Below are 20629 nucleotides of genomic sequence, written 5' to 3'. Positions count from 1 at the left end.
AACTGCCTGAAGTTAATGGGAAGCCACCGAGTGTACTTGTAATTCAGCCTGGGATTGTCGGGGAAGGCTGCACAGAAGAGGGCAGGTCTGAGCTGCAGCGAGAGCATGTGGGAAGGACAAGTGAAAGGGAGGGTGTTTTCCAGGCTGAGTAACTTCTCGAGGAGGGTTAGTAATGCATTCTGCACGTGAATTCCCTACCCTTCAGATCTTATCTTAATTCAGATCTTATTTTGTAGGGGATGGGAGCCTTCAAAAATTTGGAGTTCAGAATAACATGCTCAGGTTTGTGCTTTAGAAAGTCCAGTCTACCAGTAGTATAAAAGCTCGATATGACAGAACAGGAGACTCAATCAGCAAGATGATTAGGAGACTAGGGTGGTAGCCTAGGGAGGTCCTAACGATCGTCTGCAGTGAGCATTTGCAGCAGAGATAGAGAGGGAGGGGTTCATTGCAGATCTAGGCAGGCGGGAGAATCACTCTTTTCAGGTTTACAGCAGATCATCGTAGGGGATGGGTCTAGGATGGCTCTCAGATTTGGGGTTTGACAGCTGGGTTGACGGCAGTGCCCTACGCCAATGTAGGGGATAAAAGACAAACAGATTTTGGTGACAAGAAGATGAGTTTGATTTTAGACATACTAAAACACCTGTGGCCCAGTCAAGGGACACATCCCAGAGGGAGGTCTGGGACACGGAGGACGATCTATCCAAGAGATCGGTTTGGGATTCGGTGGCATTAAGTTGGCAGTTAAAGCTGTGGGTATGAATGAAGTAGCTGGGGGTTACCTGGGAAACCTGGGACTTCAGACTAGTTTTGTAGCTAGTTACCTGAGATAACTATTGTAGAGGAAGGAAGGAGATCTAAAACCAAGAGCTAAAATAAAAGGTGGTAGAAATTGGTTAAACAAATATGACAGATCTGTTTATTGTTTCTTCTTGGTCTATAGGGTCTGGACAGCAATGGCATAAAGATGCCCCTTTTTTTTAGGGGCTTCTCTTTTTTTTTAAATTTTTTAAAATTAAAAGAGGAGAGAGGAGAGAGGGAGAATCCCAAGCAGGCTCTGCATCACCAGTACAGAACCTGATTCAGGGCTCAAACTCATGAACCGTGAGATCATGACTGAGCCAAAGTCAGACACTTAACTGACTGAGCCACCCAGGTGCCCCTCAAGTTCGCTTCTTTTACAGAGAAACTTGTTCTGGTAAAAACAGGGATCATGAGGGTTGAAGAAACTGAGTATACTCATTTCTCTTTATGAAGATTAAATTCTGTTTGTTTTTTCATTAACCCATAAAGATCCTTTACTATTTTATATGACTTGAAAATATTTTATATGAAATTCCTAGAACACGTAACAGTGGCTGAGAGAACAACATTTTGTCCATTCATTGTGGTTCTATTTGATCTTCTGATGAGGATATTCAAGTGAATATTTTGTCTTGCTTCTGATTATGAGTAAAGGAAACTGAATTTGATAATCATAACTTTTGTATTTCATACCAGGGATTCATAGCTGCCAAAAATATTTTCATTGCTGACAGCTCTGATCAAAGCAAAAGCTTTTATTTAAGAAGTCATTCTTAGCACAATAAGGTTTAGGAGAAAGACAGTTAATATTTTTGATACTTGTTCTCCAACTATGCATTCAGCAAGAATTCAGTATGTAAGTGTGGCATATATTCATCCATATATGATCTTTTTATTTATTTATTTTTGAAGAAGAGAGAGCATGTGAGCAGGGGAGGGGTAGAGAGAGAGAGAGAGAGGGAGACACAGAATCTGAAGCAGGCTCCAGGCTCTGAGCTGTCAGCACAGAGCCCGACACGGGGCTTGAACTCACGAGCTGTGAGATCATGACCTGAGCCAAAGTCGGGTGCTTAACCGACTGAGCCACCCAAGCTCCCCCATTTTTGTTTTTTTGTTTGTTTTGTGTTTTTGGGGGGGTATATATTTTACTAGCATGGCACTCTTTTTCAATGATTTACTTTTTAGGGCTTTTTCCTGTTTTTGCTAGGCAAAATTATTTATCAACCCTTTCAATAACTTTAGTAATTATTGGGGTGCCTGGGGTAAGCATCCCTCTTTGGCTCAGGTCATGATCTCAGGGTTCCTGAGATCGAGCCCCACATCAGGCTCTGTACTGACAGCTTGGAGCCTGGAGCCTACTTCAGATTCTGTGTCTCCCTCTCTTTCTGTTCCTCCCCACTCGCACTCTGTCTCTCTCTCTCTCAAAAATAAATACGGATTAAAAAAATTTTTTAGTAACTTTACTAATTATAATTGACCAATAGCAGACACTAGTGCTTTGCCTGTTATGGGTCCATTTTCTTCCCCTTCTTCCCTGTTGGCAGAGCCCCACTTTCCCTGGATGGTGGTGAACTTCAGAGCACATGGGCCTGGCTTTAGTCCTGCTGATGACTGGGTCCATTCTTCTTGCCAGTGATTAGTTTAGGAAGTGGCCTGTGACCCAATTCTGATGTGTGAGGGGAAGTCTACTTGAGACCTCAGAGAATAGTTTTGCTTGTCTGTTTGTTTGTTTGCTGAGACCTAGAGATTCTAAGGGAACAGAACGTCATTGTTTATCGGGAATTGTTGGTTACACATGTGATGTCAGGACTTAGCAGCCACCTTAACCATGGGGACACTAGATGACTGCAAGCATGTGTACTGTGTATGGAAGACTGGAAAAGTGACTCTTGATGATCTTGTTAAATTACTGAATTACCAACCCTAAGGCAACTCCATCTCTGATTCTAGGAGATAATGAGTTTCTTTACTTTTTAACCATTTGAATCAAGAGGTTTTTGTTACTTGCAGCTGAATGCATTCAATACATATTGGATATGAAATAAGAGATGTATTAACGGAAAATGTTGGGGTTCAGGATTGAACGGTCAAGAAAGAATTCTTGAGACATTTTTGGTGCAAAAGGTGTTTTTTTTTTAAGTTTTTATTTTTGAGAGAGAGAGAGAGAGAGAGAGAGAGAACGTACACGGGTGTATGCACGTGCAAACAGGGGAGGGACAGAGAAAGAGAGAGGGAATGAGAGAATCCCAAGCAGGCTGCATCCTGTCAGCACAGAGCCAGATGCGAGGTTCCATCTCACAAACCGTGAGATAATGACCTGAGCCAAAATCAGGAGTCAGACGCTTAACCAAGACTGAGCCATCCAGGAGTCCCCCAAAAGGTGGTTTTGTTAAAGCACGGGGACAGTATCCATGGGCAGAAAGATCTGCGCTGGGATTGTAAGGCGCTATTGATTATATACTTTTTAGTTGTGAGGGGCAGAGATAAAGGAAGTTTCCAAAAGGATGTTAAAGAAGACTTACAGGATCCTGGAGGCCTGGCTAAAGTCAAGCTAAGGTTGCTTTTTGCCTGTAGCAAAGCATTAACATTAAGGCAGTTGTGAGTTCCTTGAGGACTGTTGCTCTGCCTGTTTCAAGTACTTGTCAGTAGGCTGCAAGGTGTGAGGACATTTAATATTATCTACATTTCTTTTGCTTTTGTTGTCCACATCATCAATATTTTAGTTTTATGGGTACTTAAACTTTTTTTTTTTTAAGTTTGTTAATTTATTTATTTAAGCATCCAACATGGGGCTCGAACTCAAGACCCCAGGGTTGAGAGTTGCTTGCTCTTTCAACTTAGCCAGCCAGGGGCCCCAATTTTATGGGTACTTAAACAACAGTTATCAAATGCTGTTAGAAGTGTCTAAAAACAGAGTGAATACTGACATAGTGTATCAGATGAATGTTACCCTGGGCCACGGTAGATCATGACAGATCCTGAGACCTGCCAAAACCAATCTTGATTTAACTGCCTTTCATCTAGTAGAAGTGGATTTTCTTTTTATTATTTTGTGGATTTACTTTCATTCTTCCCTATCGATTTCACTGCTATTACAGAAAAAAAAAAAAAAAAACTTTAATAACAATGCATTGAGTTATGAAAGCACCTTTTATTTGAAGTCTTCAAATCCTTTATATAACAGGGAATGTAACTGCTCAAGGTCAACTGGGGGAGCACCTTCAGAGCTAAATACAGACTGAGGATATTCCATAGAAAGGATAAGTAGCACCTGTGAAAAAAAACCCAGTAAATTAGAAACTAAAACCAAATTTTTGTTTACATTGTTAAATTGCAAATAAAATCTATTCATTTGGGTCCTCTTGGCTTTTTTAAAATACATTTTTTCTTGCTGTGAAGGGTGTTGCTTTCTCTCTGAAAGCCTCAGGGCATTAAAGGATTAAAAGCAGTTGAATAAGAAAGCAGATAATACAAATACTGGCCAGCAGATTAAATGTATTCTTTGCTTTTCCTTTTTTTTTCTTTTTGTTTAAAAAACAAGTTTTGACATCCAATCATTGAACTTGTCCTTGAGTTAAGTCAGTTTTTGTGAGTTTGTTGTTAATGCCTGAAAAGAAGGACCGACTGTAAAAGCGGGACTGGACAGCAGCTAACCAGAATAGATGACCTGTTACTGGCCTTCGTTCTTACTGCATTTCCTTAATAAAACTGTCCAATGGGAATTACCACAATGCGAATGCCCCCCTGCTCCCTCTGGCTCATGTGTACAGATTTCTGCCTCCTACTCTATTTGGCCTGGCCGGGGCCTTCTCTCTCACTTATTTTGGTTGTACCCCTTGTTTCAAAAGTTAACTTCACCTCAAGAGCCAATGTGATTATCATATTAGCCATACTAAGTGTTTAATAAATAGTGGCTGGAATCAAATTGAATTGAGCACATGAGCAGGGGAGGGGCAGAGAGAGAGGGAGACACAGAATCCAAAAGCAGGCTCCAGGCTCTGAGCTGTCAGCACAGAGCCCCACGTGGGGCTCGAACCCACGAACCGTGAGATCATGACCTGAGTGGAAGTCGGATGCTTAACTGACTGAGCCATCCAGGCACCCCAACCCAGTTTATTTCTTACCAGTTAAGGGAAGGGCCTCAACCACATACATTGTTTAAAGTTAGGCCGCACACATAGAAAAGTACAGCATAATAAGCATGGAGGAGGCATTTGAAAATCAGCACTAAATCGGCCCGCAGCAGCCGAGATTTGACCATGATTCTTCCGGATTGGTAAAGGAGAAGGACTTCTTCTCTAACTCTAGTTATCTGCTTGCCTCCTCCCCTTTCCTAAGTGCACATACGCTGTATATGGTACATTATGTTTTTCTGCTTGTGTTTTAAAAAAGCATATTTTCTCTTCAATTACATACTGAAATTCTATAGCATATGGCAATTGCAAATTCAACTACCTATAACTTTCAGTTTTAGAGAAAAACAACTAAAACACTGGAAAGAGAAAGAAAAAGTCTTTGTTGAAAATAGGACTAACATGGGAGTAATGGTAAAAATATATTCTTGGCTCCCAAATTTCACAGTTAGATCAAGATTCTTTTGTCTGCTAATTAAAGACAGGACTTTACCAGTGAGATTAACAAGTAATCCTTAAAGTTTTTCAGTTATAACTTTTTCAGCCTCTCTTCCATGTAGACAGACATTCGTCAGAACCACTTTCAAAGATCAGTATTTAATCATGTAGCTTCGGAACCTTGCCCTTTGGTCACAAAATGGCTGCAAGGATGTCGCAGTGGCTAAAGAGTAGAGGAATATCTGTTGGGTCTGGGTGACATATGCTTTGTGGATTGATTCTTGAGAATTGGAATTTGGTTTTCCAGGAACATAGAAAAACAGAATACAATATTGAATATGTCCATCCAACCTTTGTAAGGCCCAGATTAATAGTTTTTATCTTTTGGCACCCCGGTATCAACATAAAAAACTGGAATATGTTCCAAAAGATCCCAATTTTTATGAGTTGTGTTTTCATGAATCGTCAAGCATTTCTTGAACTTACGTACATTTTTGCTGAAACTGTGACATTTCTTGGCATTAACAGTTTCCATAAGTGTGCCACCTGCTGTGTAATGAAATCTTCCTGAAGTGTTTCTTTGTGCCTAAAGGAATGTCTCCTAACGCTTGGTTCCAGAGTTTGGAGGAATGAAGCATTCCCCCCTACCCCCAACCTTTACACTTCACAATTTAATGCCCTCTTTCTCTTTTCTCTTTGCAATAAAGGAATATATGCTTTTTTCTTTTCTTTCTCATGTGTTTCTGTAAGTTGTCAAACTCAGCTTTCCTTTAACTAATGAATTGGAGGTTTCAAAAGAGGTGGGATCTGTAAAGTTTTATAGATTCAGAATCTTATAGTGAGATTTGTTCGAGTCCAACTTTTATATAGCGAGGTTGCACAGAAATCCAATATACATGTTTTCCAATGGAAAATAATGCCAACCAGTGATACAGAGAATAGAGCTGGTCACAGTTAAGAATTATCTTTTCACATTAGAGACAATATTGTCAGAGCTTATATTTCACAGCACGTGGAGAAGAGGCGGCTGCCACCCCTCATACTGTTTCATTTCCTCCCTACTGGTTTAGCGGTTAGAACAAGAATCCAAACAACTATAGCAGGCAGAGAACTGTCCTAACCATGATTTGTTCAAGCCAGGCCTGTGAGCAAAGGTTATAGCTTTAAAGTTAGGAACATGACACCATATCAGATATTTTTTTCTCCTCGAGGCTAATTTCTTTTTGTAGATCTCTCTGTATTACTGAAAGGAGTCTGTTAGCCCTCTAATAGAACGCCGTTAATATTCTCAGGGATTACTCGTGACTGGTATAAGTTGCTATTTTTCCTGGAAGGTGAGTGCTTTCAGGGGCCATTCTGGTATCTCTGCGCTCTGGATAGATCATCTCTTCACAGCGTGACAGGCAGCAGAACTAGGCTCCAGCTCTAATAAGCGATCTGCCTTAGAGGAAGATTATATTACTCTTGCCCCATTAATAGAGGGATTTCCTGACAAGACATGAGAAACCAAGACATTTAAACATACTACCACTGAGCTTGGCTAAATAGCTATTTTGCTGCACATTATTCTGAAATTGTAGTGAGCTGCCTCATAAGGTATATACCTGATAACCACACACAAATTGAGCTTAATGATACAGAGTTCTGGGGAGAGCTGCTCAGGGTCTGTGTAGCCAGACACGTTGAGTTCAGATCCCATTATGGTCCCATATTCTCTAAGAGATTTTGGCCTAGTTATTTTTCTGAGCTCAGCTTTTCCATCTGTAAAAAGGGGATAGTAATACTCCCTACTTCACAGGACTGTGGAAGGGATGAAATGAATGGGTAAATGTAAAACCCTTAGCAAGGGCCTGGCATATAGCGAGTGTCCAGGATATCTTAGTGTTTGTTCTTGTTCAGCCTACTACTTGGTTGTTTTTGTGACACAGGGAAGGGCGAGGAGGGGCTTATATCTTCTACAATTCAAGTCAGTTACATACTGTTGTATTCCCAAACAATTGGGTAGACGATGGCTACTCTCTGGGTCCTTCTGTATGGTAGCTATTCACATTTGAGGAGGGGCATATGATGGTGGGGAAGAAAGTCAGCTTTTTCACCAGTATTCCTAACATATGTATGGTTGTGTTTCAAACAAATGAACAAACAAACATCTGAACACATGAATGTGTCCATGATTTCGAGTTGAAAATTTAAGTATATGGAAACTCTTTGGAAATCTATAGTAGTGAAATTAGATTTAATTGTATAATTAACGAATCATATTTATTATAAAAAAAAAACAGGAAAGAATGCAATATGAAGACCATTCCTGGAAATCCTGGGCTAAGAGTAGCCTTAGCCTATGGTATGAAACTAGAGCTTTCCAGAATGGAGAGACACCTTAGTGATAGGAAACCAGACTCCATCTGCTCTGTGAGTTTAAATGTGCTAATTATTTACGCAATTAAAACCAATTTTAAAAATTCCTGTCTTGGATTTTTCAATTGTTTTCTAGGCTTTTATTATGGTTGATTCACTCTTAATGCTTATGAAAAAAATCTCTAATATATATATTTCCCCCTGAGATTGCAGAATATTCTGAGGTAAATACTGTTACTTAGGTAATGACACACTTTATATATTTTATTCTTTTTTTAAATTTGTTTTTAATGTTTTAATTATTTATTTTTTTTTTGAGAGAGAGAGAGAGAGAGAGAGAGAGAGAGAGAGAGCAGTGGGCAGAGGAAGGGCAGAGGGAGAGGGAGACACAGAATCTGAAGCAGGCTCCGGGCTCTGTGCTGACAGCTCAGTTCGATGCGGGGCTCGAACCCACGGAGTGAGAGATCATGACCTGAGCTGAAGTCGGACCCTTAACGAACTGACCCACCCAGGTGCCCCTATTTTATTCTTAATTGCATGTTGTTAGAAGTAGTACCAATAGGAATGGATTAATAAAGTAGAGTCAGTGTGGGGTTCATCACAGAGTATTCTCCCCTGAATGCTGCATTTGAGTGAGGGGGCTTTTTGGTTGGAGTCCACATATGTAAGCAGTAACTTAAGATGGCAGCCAGCAGGGCAGGAAATTGGAAGAGGTGGAGGAGAGACTGCAGGCTGGTGCTAGAAAGACTGAGGTGCAAATAGATATAGTACCCTATCTGTTCTCTGCTTCTTCCCTTCCTCCCACGCACTTAACTACAAATGAAAACTTTATAATAAACTTACCTGATTTGCAGATCTCACAGAGGAAGATATCCAAAACTCTGACAACAGGTCAGAATTTCATCACTGTTCATACCTGACAGACCTGGGATTCAAAGCTCTGGCTTTCTACTTCTAAAGGTTTTATGGCTACAGCAACGTTGGTGATTAGGGAATGCCAGGACTCACTCGTTTTTTTCAATGAAGAGTGTTCACTACAGATCTTTCTTTAATGCACAAAGTAGTATTTCACATAAAAAATTGACAGGTTTTATTTTTCCAAACTGTGTACTCTTTTTGTTTGGAGGAGTGTGAAAGCAGATATCCTGCATTCAGAGACATGGGGGGTTTTCATGATCATCCCAAGCCCTCTCTTTCCACCTCCTGGTAAATGGGTGTATGTGCCTTGCCAGGAAGTAGAGCAGGAAAGCAGGGATTTGCATGGTATTTCTGGCACTAAGAACAGCCTTTTATTCCTGTAGTGTCATACAGTAAGGCTGTTCCCTACTCGAGGGAACAGATTTGGAGCTGTTACTTGAAATCGGTTATCTCATGTCATGAAGTTCAAAACTAGTTGTGCTGTCCCCGAATTTGCTTACCCACCTCGTGATCTTTTTCTCAGTGATGCTTCTAGGTTTGGGGAATTTTCTGGGCTATTGAATATTTGATGCTCTGATTTCAAAACTCATAATGTTGATTTCCTGCCTTAATAGAAAAACAAAGCTGTATTTCAGAAGGCAGATGTTTAAAAGGTAACACTGTCAAGTGCAGGCAACCATTGGTATCTTCTTTTACCCCCATTTCCCCCGTCATTTCTCCAGTTTGTGCAGTTTGTGGGGTAGTTAGTGGTACTTCATTCAAGTTGGGTTTTCAGTGTTGTGCAACGTCAGGTTCCTTATTCATAAAACAAAGAAACAAAAATCTCCTGGGGATAAAAGAAAGCTCTTCCTCCTTAAATAGCAGACAGAAAGTGAAGGGATTGGGTTGTTTTTTTGTTTTGTTTTTGTTGTTTTTTTTTTGTTTTTTTTTTTTGTTTTTGTCTTTGCATTTCTCTGTGTAATTACTCTGTCTGCAGGAGAGAGGACGACTCGGCGTGGTTTGTCCTTGATTATCTTTCTTAAAGACACACACGGTTACGCAGACAGTGCTGGCGGCTCTCATCTAAGGCTGGGCAGCTGGGAGCTCTCAGTTGTGTGAGAATCGGGGGAGCATGTGGCCCCTTGGTTCACCGAACGCGGGTCCCGGTCCCGGAGCAGCCGCCTCTGGCTGGGGACCGGGAGGTGGAGCCTGCCTGCTCACCGCCGCAGCGACTTGCCTTCTGCTTTCTCTCTGCCGGCTGTGCATTGGCTCTCCGTGCCACGCGTGCCGTTCCTCGGAGTGGAATAGGCAGGGCGTGCTCGCAGACCGCGGTCCAAACTGCAGTTTCTATTTGGGGGACCCAGGGAGAAGAGCACCGGGAAGGAAAGACAGCACCAGTGCCATGGGCCAGCTTTGCTGCTTTCCTTTCTCAAGAGAGGAGGCAAAAATCAGTAAGTGTGGTGACTGTGCCGTGCAGAATCCCGAGTGCCTGTTTTGTGTGGTTGTCTTCTAGTGGTAGTTTGGGGTTTTTTTGTTTTTTTGTTTTTTTCTTATGGGAAAGGTAACAGAATAACTGTGGTTTTTCAAGTGCGTTTCTGAAAAGGGTGGGTAGGTATGTAGTTGATAATTAACTGACAAAAGTACATTTACAAATGGCTACGTTAAAAATACAAAATAGTGAAAACTCCTTTTTTTATTTTCGGCGGTTCGATGAATCCCACAGCTCATTCTCATCACACTATCTAGAGTCAGAGTTGAGTTTTGACTTTCTTTAAATCACTGCCTTGTGATTTGATATATTTGTATGAGCCAGACTTCATTTTTCTTATCTGAATTTGGGATATTTTGGGCGCAGTGCTCGATAACAGCAGACAGAGAAGTAAAGCTGGGTCTAAAATGACGTATATTACACATTTGCAGCTATTTTCCCGTGTCCTCCGCTTTGTTCTCCGTGGAGGGGGATTCAGGTGTAACTGGGAGGCCATTCCAAGCAAGTGATGCGGCTTTGCTTCCCAGCAAGAACCTCACGAATGTTTTTAAGCCAGTGTCAGGCAGATTCAACATCTGCTTACGGTTTAGAAAACAGAACTTAAAGTGATGACACTTGCATAGTTGCTTTTTCCTCACTGGGTTGTGCATACTCCCTTATGTTTTGGCTTACTTAGTGTGCTGAATAGGATTTGGCTTACACTAATTGCCCCCCCAATACTGAATTTGTAGTTCTTTTTGTGGTCATACTTACCAAATTTGCAGCCATATTTCTGTCACATCAGTGCTTTGCTTAAATAGATTTAAGTAAGTCTATAGAATCTCCTGATATCTGGTTCAGATACTCAAAGGTCCACATCTGTCTTATATGTCCTGCTGCTTGTTCTGGAAACCAGCCAGGGACAGGTTTTGAAAAAAAAATTAATATGCGTCCTGTTCACTTGAGAAATAATCCTGTTTTTACAAGAAATCTTCTGGGAATGCTTTGGAATAAATGTTGGGAGACTTTGGAGCATTTGATTATTAACAAGAGCCAATAGGTGTGCTGCAAATTTTACCTGTGAGAATGACATCGTACGGTACCTGATTTAAAAACCCGAGATGAGTCTACAACAGAATTGTTCATTTTTTAACAATGAGCACTGGCATTAGTGTGACAGCCTGAAACTTTCCAGGTAGTTGTCAGAATTATTTATTTGTAGTTCGCAAGGGTTATGGTTGATTGACTGATTGCTTAAACAGCACCCGCATCTGAAACACTGTGGTGTGGACAGATGTAGGGACAGTGAATTCTCCCCTATCCTTCTTTACCTTTCCCCACTTCCTATTCCACTGCTCCACATTTTCCCTCGACACCTGCTTTCCTTGTATTCGGTTTCTCTTCTTCCCCCTGGGTAAGCAGTCTTCTTGGTGCTAACAGAAGTCAACTTTCACCTCATTGAGGAATTTGGTCTTCTCTGTCTTTTGCATCTGGAATTGTGGGGTGCAGAGTCTTGTATTTTATGTAAGTGCTTAATGTAGCTTGATAGGAGGTGGTATATACTGCTTTTGGGGGTTACTTCCTCAACTTCCAAAATTATAAAAAGAAAATGAGGACAGGACACTGTCTGAAGTGAAGTTCTAGTTCAGAAGTGCAGATTACGTCTGGGATCAATGCATTTGCACCCCTTTTCTCTCCTCTGCCCTCACCGCTGCTGCTGACCTTTTGCCCCCCCCCCCACCATTCTTGCAGTTGTCTTTGATTTTGACATTGCTTCACTGTTTTTTCTCCTCATGATCTGCTCCACACTCCATCATCACACATCCCATCAGCTGTTTTCTGACGCCGTGTTTAATTTGTCTGCTATAGGATGGTCTAAAGAGAAGCTTCTCTGGCCAGGCACTGCTGTGCTGCTGGTAACACATATCTAATAGTACTTACGAAGGGGACTTGGAAAAAAAAGTGTTTTAGAGAATTCATTAGCCAGCATGCCTCAAGAAACAAGTAAATTAGCACTAACTGTAGATAGTGAGTCCATAAGTTGTGTTGATAACATGTAAAAGAATCCACAATAGACATTTGGGAGGGCCCATCATTTTTCTGATTGTATAGTAACCTCCTGGGTCTTAATCGTCCTTGTGTCCCCACCTAGTAGCCTTGTTAGCCTGCGCTGAGCCAACAAACTCAGTGGGGACCTACTAGGGACACAGCACAAAAATGCAAATGCCCACATCCTTCAGTTCTGCTGTAAAGGATGGTGGCTCTGGAATATACCTCCTTAGGGCAGCTCAAATTATGGAGAATTGAACGAGGTCTTGGTGAAAGTTTAAATTTGTGGATGTCATTCTCAAAACACAGGTGAGTTGGAAAGCCCGTCCTCTACCGTCCTGCAGAGGTACAGAAAGGATATACCCAGCTGGCCAAGTGGTAAGATTCAAGTGACCCCCTTCCCCCTCCCACTGCTGCTTTAGCCTGCTTTTACCCTTGGTGGTGGTGGTGCATAAAAAGTATTCCCATTTAATTTGTTTGTTAGTGCTATTTTAATCTATTGATAGCAAACAAAATGATTGTTTAATCAACTAGTTGTGCAGGGACCTAAGTTTGTGTGGAGTTAACTGTGTACATAGTCAGAAATCTTGCTAATGGGGTGAATAGTCAAGTACGGTAGAACCCAAAATGGTTTATTTTTCAATTAATGCAGCACAAAGCAACTACACCCTTTTTGTTTAAATCCCAGCAATGAACATTTTCTTAAACTGTATACTTTTGGGCCATAATGAATAGCATGTACTGATAATAAATGCATGCTTCTTACAAGATTAACAAATGCATTCATTGCAAGACCAATTCTTTCTGTTGCTACACAGGAACATACTTAACATTAAACATACTGTAGATATTGTAGGATGAACAGATGTTGTATATACTCTCAATCTAGTAGTTTTTGGTGAATTCTTATAATAACTCCTGTTTTCTCTGAATTGCCTAGTTTCTCATAGTGAGTTTCCTGAAGGGGATGTCCATGAATAGGAATGTTATTGTACAGCCTTACTGACCACTGTACTTTATCAATCTCATTAAGTAGACTTCAAAGGAAAACTTAATAACTAAAGGCAGACACTTCCGTAACTAATTAGAAAACAGTCTACTTGCTCTTTCCCTATTGCAGATTTTCCCATTTTGAAGTACATTGATTTTATGTAGAATGAAATAGATGTGTGTTCAAAGATGAACCATACTGCCTCATAAGCTAGTAGTTACTGTCACTGGAGGTATTCAACATAGGATGAGAAGCCATTCTAGGAATGTTGTGAAGGGTGAACAGAAGAGCTAATAACTGGGTATTATTGGCAACTTGGTTACTTTGTAACCCTGATATTCTGTGATACTGAAAATAAAACAGTATGTATTTCAACAAGACACATATTTTAAGTTTACAAGTATGTGTCTTTTTATTGTGGTATAATTGACCTAAAATATTATATTAATTAATTTCATGTGTACAACATTGTGGTTCGACATGTGTATACATTGGGGACTGATAATTATAGTCTGTTGCCGTACAAAGTTAATACCATATGTATTCCCCATGCTGTATATTATATTTCCTTGACTTATTTATATCATAGCTGGAATTTGGTACCTCTTGTTACCCTTCACCCATTTCACTTTCCTATTCCTTCCCCTCTGGCAATCACCAGTCTGTTCTCTGTTATCTATGAGTCTGGCTTTTATTTTGTTTGTTTTAGCTTCCACATATAAGTAAAATCATGCAGTATTTCTCTTTCTCTGTCTGGCTTATTTCACATGGCATAATACCCTCATGTTGTTGTAATATGGTTATCTTTCGTTCTTTTTTTGTGGCTGAGTAGTATTCTGGTATTCTGTGTGTGTGTGTGTGTGTGTGTGTATTCCACATCTTCTTTATCCATTCATCTCAATGGATATTTAGGTTGTTTCCAAATCTTGGCTATTATAAATAATATTGCGATGAATATAAGTGTGCATGTATGTTTTCAAAATTAGTGATTTTGTTTATTTTGATAGATACCCAAAAGTGAAATTTCTGGATCATATGGTAGTTCTGTTTTTTAATTTTTTGAGGAACTTTCTATTGTTTTCCATAGTGGCTGCACCAACTTACATTCCCACCAACTGTGCATGAGAATTCCTTTTTCTCCACATCCTCACCTACACTAGTTATTTCTTGTCTTTTTGATAATAGCCATTTTGGCAGGTGTGAGGTGGTATCTCATTGTGGTTTTGATTTGCATTCCCCTGATGATGAGTGATGTTGAGCATCTTTCATGTGTCTGTTGACCATCTGTATGTCTTCCTTGGAAAAATGTCTATTCAGATCCTCTGCCCATTTTTGTTAATTTTTTTTAACGTTTATTTATTTTTGAGACAGAGAGAGACAGAGCATGAATGGGGGAGGGGCAGAGAGAGAGGGAGACACAGAATGGGAAGCAGGCTCCAGGCTCTGAGCCATCAGCCCAGAGCCCGACGCGGGGCTCGAACTCACGGACCGCGAGATCGTGACCTGAGCTGAAGTCGGCCGCTTAACCGACTGAGCCACCCAGGCGCCCCCCTCTGCCCATTTTTAAATCAGATCTTGTTATTGCCATTGAGTTGTCTGAGTTCTTTATATATTTTGGATATTAGCCTCTATGGGATATATAATTAGCAGAGGTCTTCTATTTAATAGATTGCTTTTAATTTTGTTGATGGTTTCCTTCACTGTTCAGGAGTTTGTTTGTTTGTTTTTGTTTTTTTCCCCAGAAGCTTTTTAAGTTTGGTGTAGTTCCACTTGTTTATTTTTGTTTTTATTTCCCTTGCCTTTGGAGACAGATCTAAAACCAAATCTTTAAGACACTTGTCAAGGAGCTTACCACCTGTCTTTTCTTCTAGGAGTTTTATGGTTTTAGGTCTCACATTCAAGTCTAATCCTTGAGCTAATTTTTATATAGTGGTTCAGTTCCTTTCTTTTGCATTTAGCTGCCCAGTTTTTTAACACCATTTATTGGTGATACTGTCCTTTCTGCATTATATGCTCTTGTCTCCTTTGTCATATACTGATTGACTTTGTTTGCATGGGTTTATTTCCATTCTGTTCTGTTAATCTATGTATCTGCTTTTATGCCAATATCATACTGTTTTGGTCACTATAGTTTTGTAGTATAGTTTGAAATCAGGGAGTGTGATACCTCTAACTTTATTCTTTTGTCCTAAGATTGCTTTGGCTATTTGTGGTCTTTTATGGTTCTAACAGTCATTAGAAGTATTTGTTCTGGTTTGTGAAAAATGCCATTGGAATTTTGATAGGGATTTCATTGAATCTGTAGATTGCTTTGGGTATTTGGGCATTTTAACAATATTAATTCTTCCAGTCTATGAGTGTGGAATATCTTTAAATTTATTTGTGTCTTCTTTAGTTTTTTCATCAATGACTTACAGTTTTCACTGTACAGGTCAGTCTTTCACCTTCTTGATTAAGTTTATTTTTAGATATTTTTTGATGGAATTATGAATGAGATTTTTGTCTTGATTTCTCTTTCTGATAGTTTGTTATTAGTGTATAGAAATGCAACAGATTTTTGTATTTTATTTTATTTAAAGTTTATTTATTTATTTTGAGAGACAGAAAGAGAGAGAGAGAGAGAGAGAGAGAGAACACAAACAGGGAAGGGGCAGAGGAAGAGGGAGAGAGAAAGGATTCCAAGCATTCTCAGTGCAGAGCCTGACACAGAGCTTAAACTCACTAATCATGAGATCATGACCTGAGCCAAAACCAAGAGTCAGACATTTAACCGACCGAGCCACCCAGGCCCCCCAGATTTTTGTATTTTAATTTTGTGTACTGCAACTTTATTGAATTCATTTATTAGTTTTAATAATGTTGGGTAGAATTTTAAGGGTTTTCTCTATAAAATGTCATGTCATCTGCAAATAGTGACAATTTTACTTTTTTCTTACCAGTTTGGATACCATTTATTGCTTTGTCTTGTCTGATTGCTTCGGCTAGGACTTCCAACACTGTGCTGAATAAAAGTGGGGGAAGTTGGCATCCTAGTCTTGTTTCTGGTCTTAAAGCCTGTAGGTTTGTCATGTATATAACCTTTATTATGTCAAGGTACATTTCTTCTGTACCCATTGAGTTTTTATCATAAATGGATGTTGAATTTTGTCAAATGCTTTTCCTGCATCTACTGAGATGATCATACGATTTTTACCTTTCATTTTGTTAATGTCACATTGACTGATGTTGAACTATCCATGCATCCCTGAAATAAATCTGACTTAATGATGGTATATTATCCTTTTAATGGATTTGTGAATTGGTTTGTTAATACTCTGTTGAGGATTTTTGCATCTATGTTCATCAGGGGTATTGGCCTGTAATTTTCTGTTTTTATGGTGTTCTTGCCTGGCTTTGGCCTCAGGGTAATGGCAGCCTCATAAAATCAGTTTGCAAGCATTCCTTTCTCCTCAGTTTTTTGGAAGAATTTGAGAAGAGTAGGTATTAAATCTTCTTTGAATGTTTGGTAGAATTCACCAGTGAAGCCATCCAGCCCTAACCCTTTTTTGTTGGGAGGTTATATGTTTTAACAGTGCATATGGGGCGCCTGGGTGGCTCAGTTGGTTAAGTGTCCAACTTCGGCTCAGGTCACTATCTCACGGTTCGTGAGTTCGAGTCCCGCCTCAGGCTCTGTGCTGACAGCTCAGAGCCTGGAGCCTGCTTCTGATTCTGTGTTTCCCTCTTTCTCTGTCCCTCCCACACTCACAGTCTGTCCCTCTCTGTCTCTCAAAAATGAATAAACGTTAAAAAAATTAAAAAAAAAACAAGAAAACAGTGCATACATATTTTGCTTTTATATATGAAATATTTCTCAATATAGTTTTTCTGTTTGGCATGAATTACCAGGATAGTATTTGTTTCATACATGTGAGCCAGATTTCAAGATAGTTTGTTTCTGATGATTTGGAATTTGATGATATTACATTAATATTTAATGAGGTAAACAGTGTTCATTTCATGTCTTGTGAATACTTATATTTTTGAGCCTTAATTGCCAGGGTGGATGTTGTTCAGTTACACTAAGGGAAGTCTGTATTTAGACTTTCCAAAATCTCTGGACGGCTTCCTAGAAACCTTACAGGCTTATCCTTTGCTCTTCTTCTTTGCACTGAGATGCACCAACTTTGAGGTTATGTTTCATATGTGTATTCCACCGCCTCACAGATTTAAAGTACCACATATTCAGAGCCCCTGTCACATACCTCTCTTCATAGCCCCTGAGGTTAACATAGTGTGTTACCCAGAGGAGGCATGTTCTAAATGTTTTAATGACAAGAACGATACACATTTCCTGTTACGAGTATGAGAAAACTTGAGTATAAATCAGTCTGTCAGAGTACAGAATTTGAAATGACGCTGGTTAATGCTATAACCTATAAAGAACTTGGTTACTGAATGTGCTAGAAGCATTTTAATATGGTCTCACTGAGATGGCACAGCATGTGTCCCAGGAAACGTGTGATAGGGAGCCTCCCATCCGTGGACAACATTCATTTTCCTTCCTTGCCTGTAGAAATGTTTTGTACACAGGGACACAGCAAAGCTCTGCTTCTGCTGTTGCCTGTTGAAAACATATGGCCCGTCCCTTGGTGTGAAATTTTTCCTGTAGAAAGAGCACAGGACTGGGAGTAAGGAGATGTGGGCGAGAACTTCAGCTCTGCTACCAACATCTTGTCTGACACTGGGGAAGTTACTAACCTCTCTGGACCCCACTTCCTCATGTTTAGGAAGGGGTTGAACTACCATGGTCTTGAAAGTTTATTCAGCTTCTCCCCATTTGTCCTGTAGAACTAAGAGGCTAGGAAATACATAGTATAGATAGAATACAGTTCTTTCTTCTTCCCACTCTTCCACACTCCTCCTTCTCCTCTTTCTCCTTCTCCTCCTCCTTCTTGTCCACCCCCCCCTCTTCTTTTTCACATATTGAATGCTTTCCATGTCAGGTACTACATGAGGATCGTTTGGAAAACTGCTTATGAAGTGAAACCATTGAAAACTAAATGCTTCCAAAGCGTCCCAGTTGAGAGGGGACGTGGCTCAAAGCCAAGAGTTCGGAGGAGTTCTCTGTCACAGTCCTCTAGGGGTGCGTGGGGCCACAAGCTGGGAGGAGGCTGGGACTCCAGGAAGTTCAGTATCCTCTGCCCCCTTTCTGAAGCAGCGAAGCACAGAGAAGCCAGTGGTGCTCTGTGTAACCTGAGACTACACTTTGAATAAGATCCCTGTGGGTAATATTGTGGTAACACCTGTAATGTTGTGTGATCTAAAGAATTTAACCATAGTCACTAAAGACTAGATTTTTCTTTTCCTTTGCTAAATAATGTATACCCAAGAGATTTATGTTTCTAAAATTAAGTATAGGAACATTAGTGCAAATTCTCATAGTTACTATTCCTGTTTTAACTCCCTGATTCCCTTTGCTAATTCATCGGCTATAGAGGAACTATATTTCTTTTTGTTGCTGTTCTCAGACCATTTTTACAGTTTCCCTGGATCGTCTGATCAAATACTGAGTAATTTTCATCGGGAGCACAAAGGTTGTAGAATTTTTTTCCAGCCTCTAGTGCAGTCACTGGCTGCTGTGAGCTCTACCCAGATGCCCTGTCGAGCAATGTGATGTGACCTGTCCCTGTGTCTTCTTTCCTGGGTGAGGGCCATGTGAAGAAGGAGTGGAGAATCTGATGAACATAAAGGTTTTGGCTAATGGAAGAAAGCTTCCTGTATTACCCCTTCCTGGGGCATTTGCATTTTAACGAGGCTTATTATCCCAAGGGCTCTTGGGAAGTATTTGTAGTAAAATAATGAAATAAATTAAGCAGCAGTAATGACTTAGTTCAAAATAATCTCTAGTGGAGGAATTTTGGGCAACCAGTAAAACTCTTTCAGGGCATCTGATAAATCACTTTCTGTAGATAATTGCCTTCTTGTTAATTAAGTTGGTCCTAATATGTAAGTCTTTGAACTTTCATCCACACATTTTTGAAAAGAAACTTAGAAGAGCGCTAAAACTCAGTGCTGAAAGCGAGGGATTTTGGAGACAGACTCAGCTTATGTCTTTGGTTCTAATATTTACTATATAACTTCTCTAAGCCTCTGTACTCTTATCTTAAATATCTACTTATTATGGGAATTAAATAAGCTAATGTCTGTAAAATGCTTGACACTGTGATGGGCATGTAATAGACCCAGTCAATATAATTGTAGTCATCTTAAAAATCAGCTTGGCAGAACTATGGTTTTATTTCTGTCATCCCCAGAAGGGGAAAAAGGGGTCTTACAAATTCCAGACCTTGAATTATTGAGTAGACTTTGTGTAGCATTTTTTTCCTTTGAGTCCCTCCCTCCCCTTCTCCCGGAGGTCTGTCTGGCAGGATGCCTTACTTCCCTACCCTAGGAGAGACATGTGGTTCAAGCAGAGTTAACTGAGGGTCTTCCCTAAGATGTGATAGAGGGTCTATCTTCCTTTTGGGTTGTGCATGGAAAGAATGTAAACGTAAGAGTACTGGTTGATAGGGAGTCAGTGGGAGTCTTCCTGAGAATGAAACCAGCACAGAAAGGAGACCAGAGAAGGAGAGAGAAAGAATCAATCCTGATGATACTATCTGAACCTCTGAGTTCAACCATGATGAAGACCTTCTTTATCATGTAAAGCAGTAAATCCTCCCCTTTTTCTTTGCTTAAACTAGCTTAAGTTTTTGTCACCTGCAACCAGAAGGCTTCAGATACTATTACAGAGGACACTCGGTATCTGTAAGAGTAGGACCCATTCTAGAACAAATATTTACAAACCTGTCAAAGAAGTGAAACCTCTCAAAAAAAAAAAAAAGTGAAAACTCTGATTTCTTCTGAACCTTCATGTTCCATTTTGGTGGCAATGAAATTTAGCTTTAAGTGAGAACTGTTTTAAGGAGGTATTCCGTGCACTTTAACTAGTATTGTTGAGCACCATACATTTGGAAAGCTCTGAGCCAGGTGTCATGCAAGGTGCGGTGATGATGACACACAGTCCCTATTGTTGGAGGACTTCTTTTTAATTTACCATGACTTTTTAAAAAGAGATGTGTTGTTTCCCAGTGTTTATTATGCCCTGAGCGGAAAAAGCCAAGATGAAAGATCTTGGTGTTCTCAGTGGAATAACAAAGCCACACCCCTTCCATAGCAGGGAAGTTACACGGCTACGTGAGCCAAGTCCAGCAAGAGTGAGTTAATTACCACTGAGAGTGGAAGTTGCCTCAGACTCCCATCACAGGTAGTGGTTACAGCCTGACGCAGGCAAACCCCGTTTCTACAACAAACAGTTTAGCAAATAAAGTTTCCTACAGCAAACACTTATAATGTCAAAGATACAAGTTAACAGAACCCAGAACTATTGAAAGCAACCTTTCCATTGTACAGTCACGTTCTTTGTCCTTGGCAAGTAGGCAGAGACAAGAACTGAACTCTGTGATGAAA

At 40.1% G+C, this 20629-nt stretch overlaps 1 protein-coding gene across 3 annotated transcripts in view; it reads left to right on the top strand.

Moving 5' to 3' along the window:
- AKAP7 (A-kinase anchoring protein 7) overlaps nt 1-20629 on the top strand; it is a 158826-nt gene that overhangs the window by 100333 nt on the left and 37864 nt on the right. The window contains exon 8 of one of the 3 annotated variants that reach the window (XM_047102380.1): nt 12460-12528. The exons of the other annotated variants lie outside the window; for them this stretch is intronic. Coding sequence (XP_046958336.1) covers nt 12460-12528 — 69 coding nt within the window. The remainder of the gene's footprint in view (nt 1-12459; nt 12529-20629) is intronic. 3 annotated transcript variants of the gene reach the window in all.

The sequence above is a fragment of the Lynx rufus genome, unplaced genomic scaffold (assembly GCF_022079265.1).
Source record: "Lynx rufus isolate CCGP_SWC_20201006 ecotype Redwood Valley unplaced genomic scaffold, mLynRuf1.p SCAF_6, whole genome shotgun sequence".
Taxonomy (NCBI): Eukaryota; Metazoa; Chordata; class Mammalia; order Carnivora; family Felidae; genus Lynx; species Lynx rufus.
The sequence above is the reverse complement of the archived record's forward strand: the minus strand, read 5'-3'. Positions and strand labels throughout refer to the sequence as shown.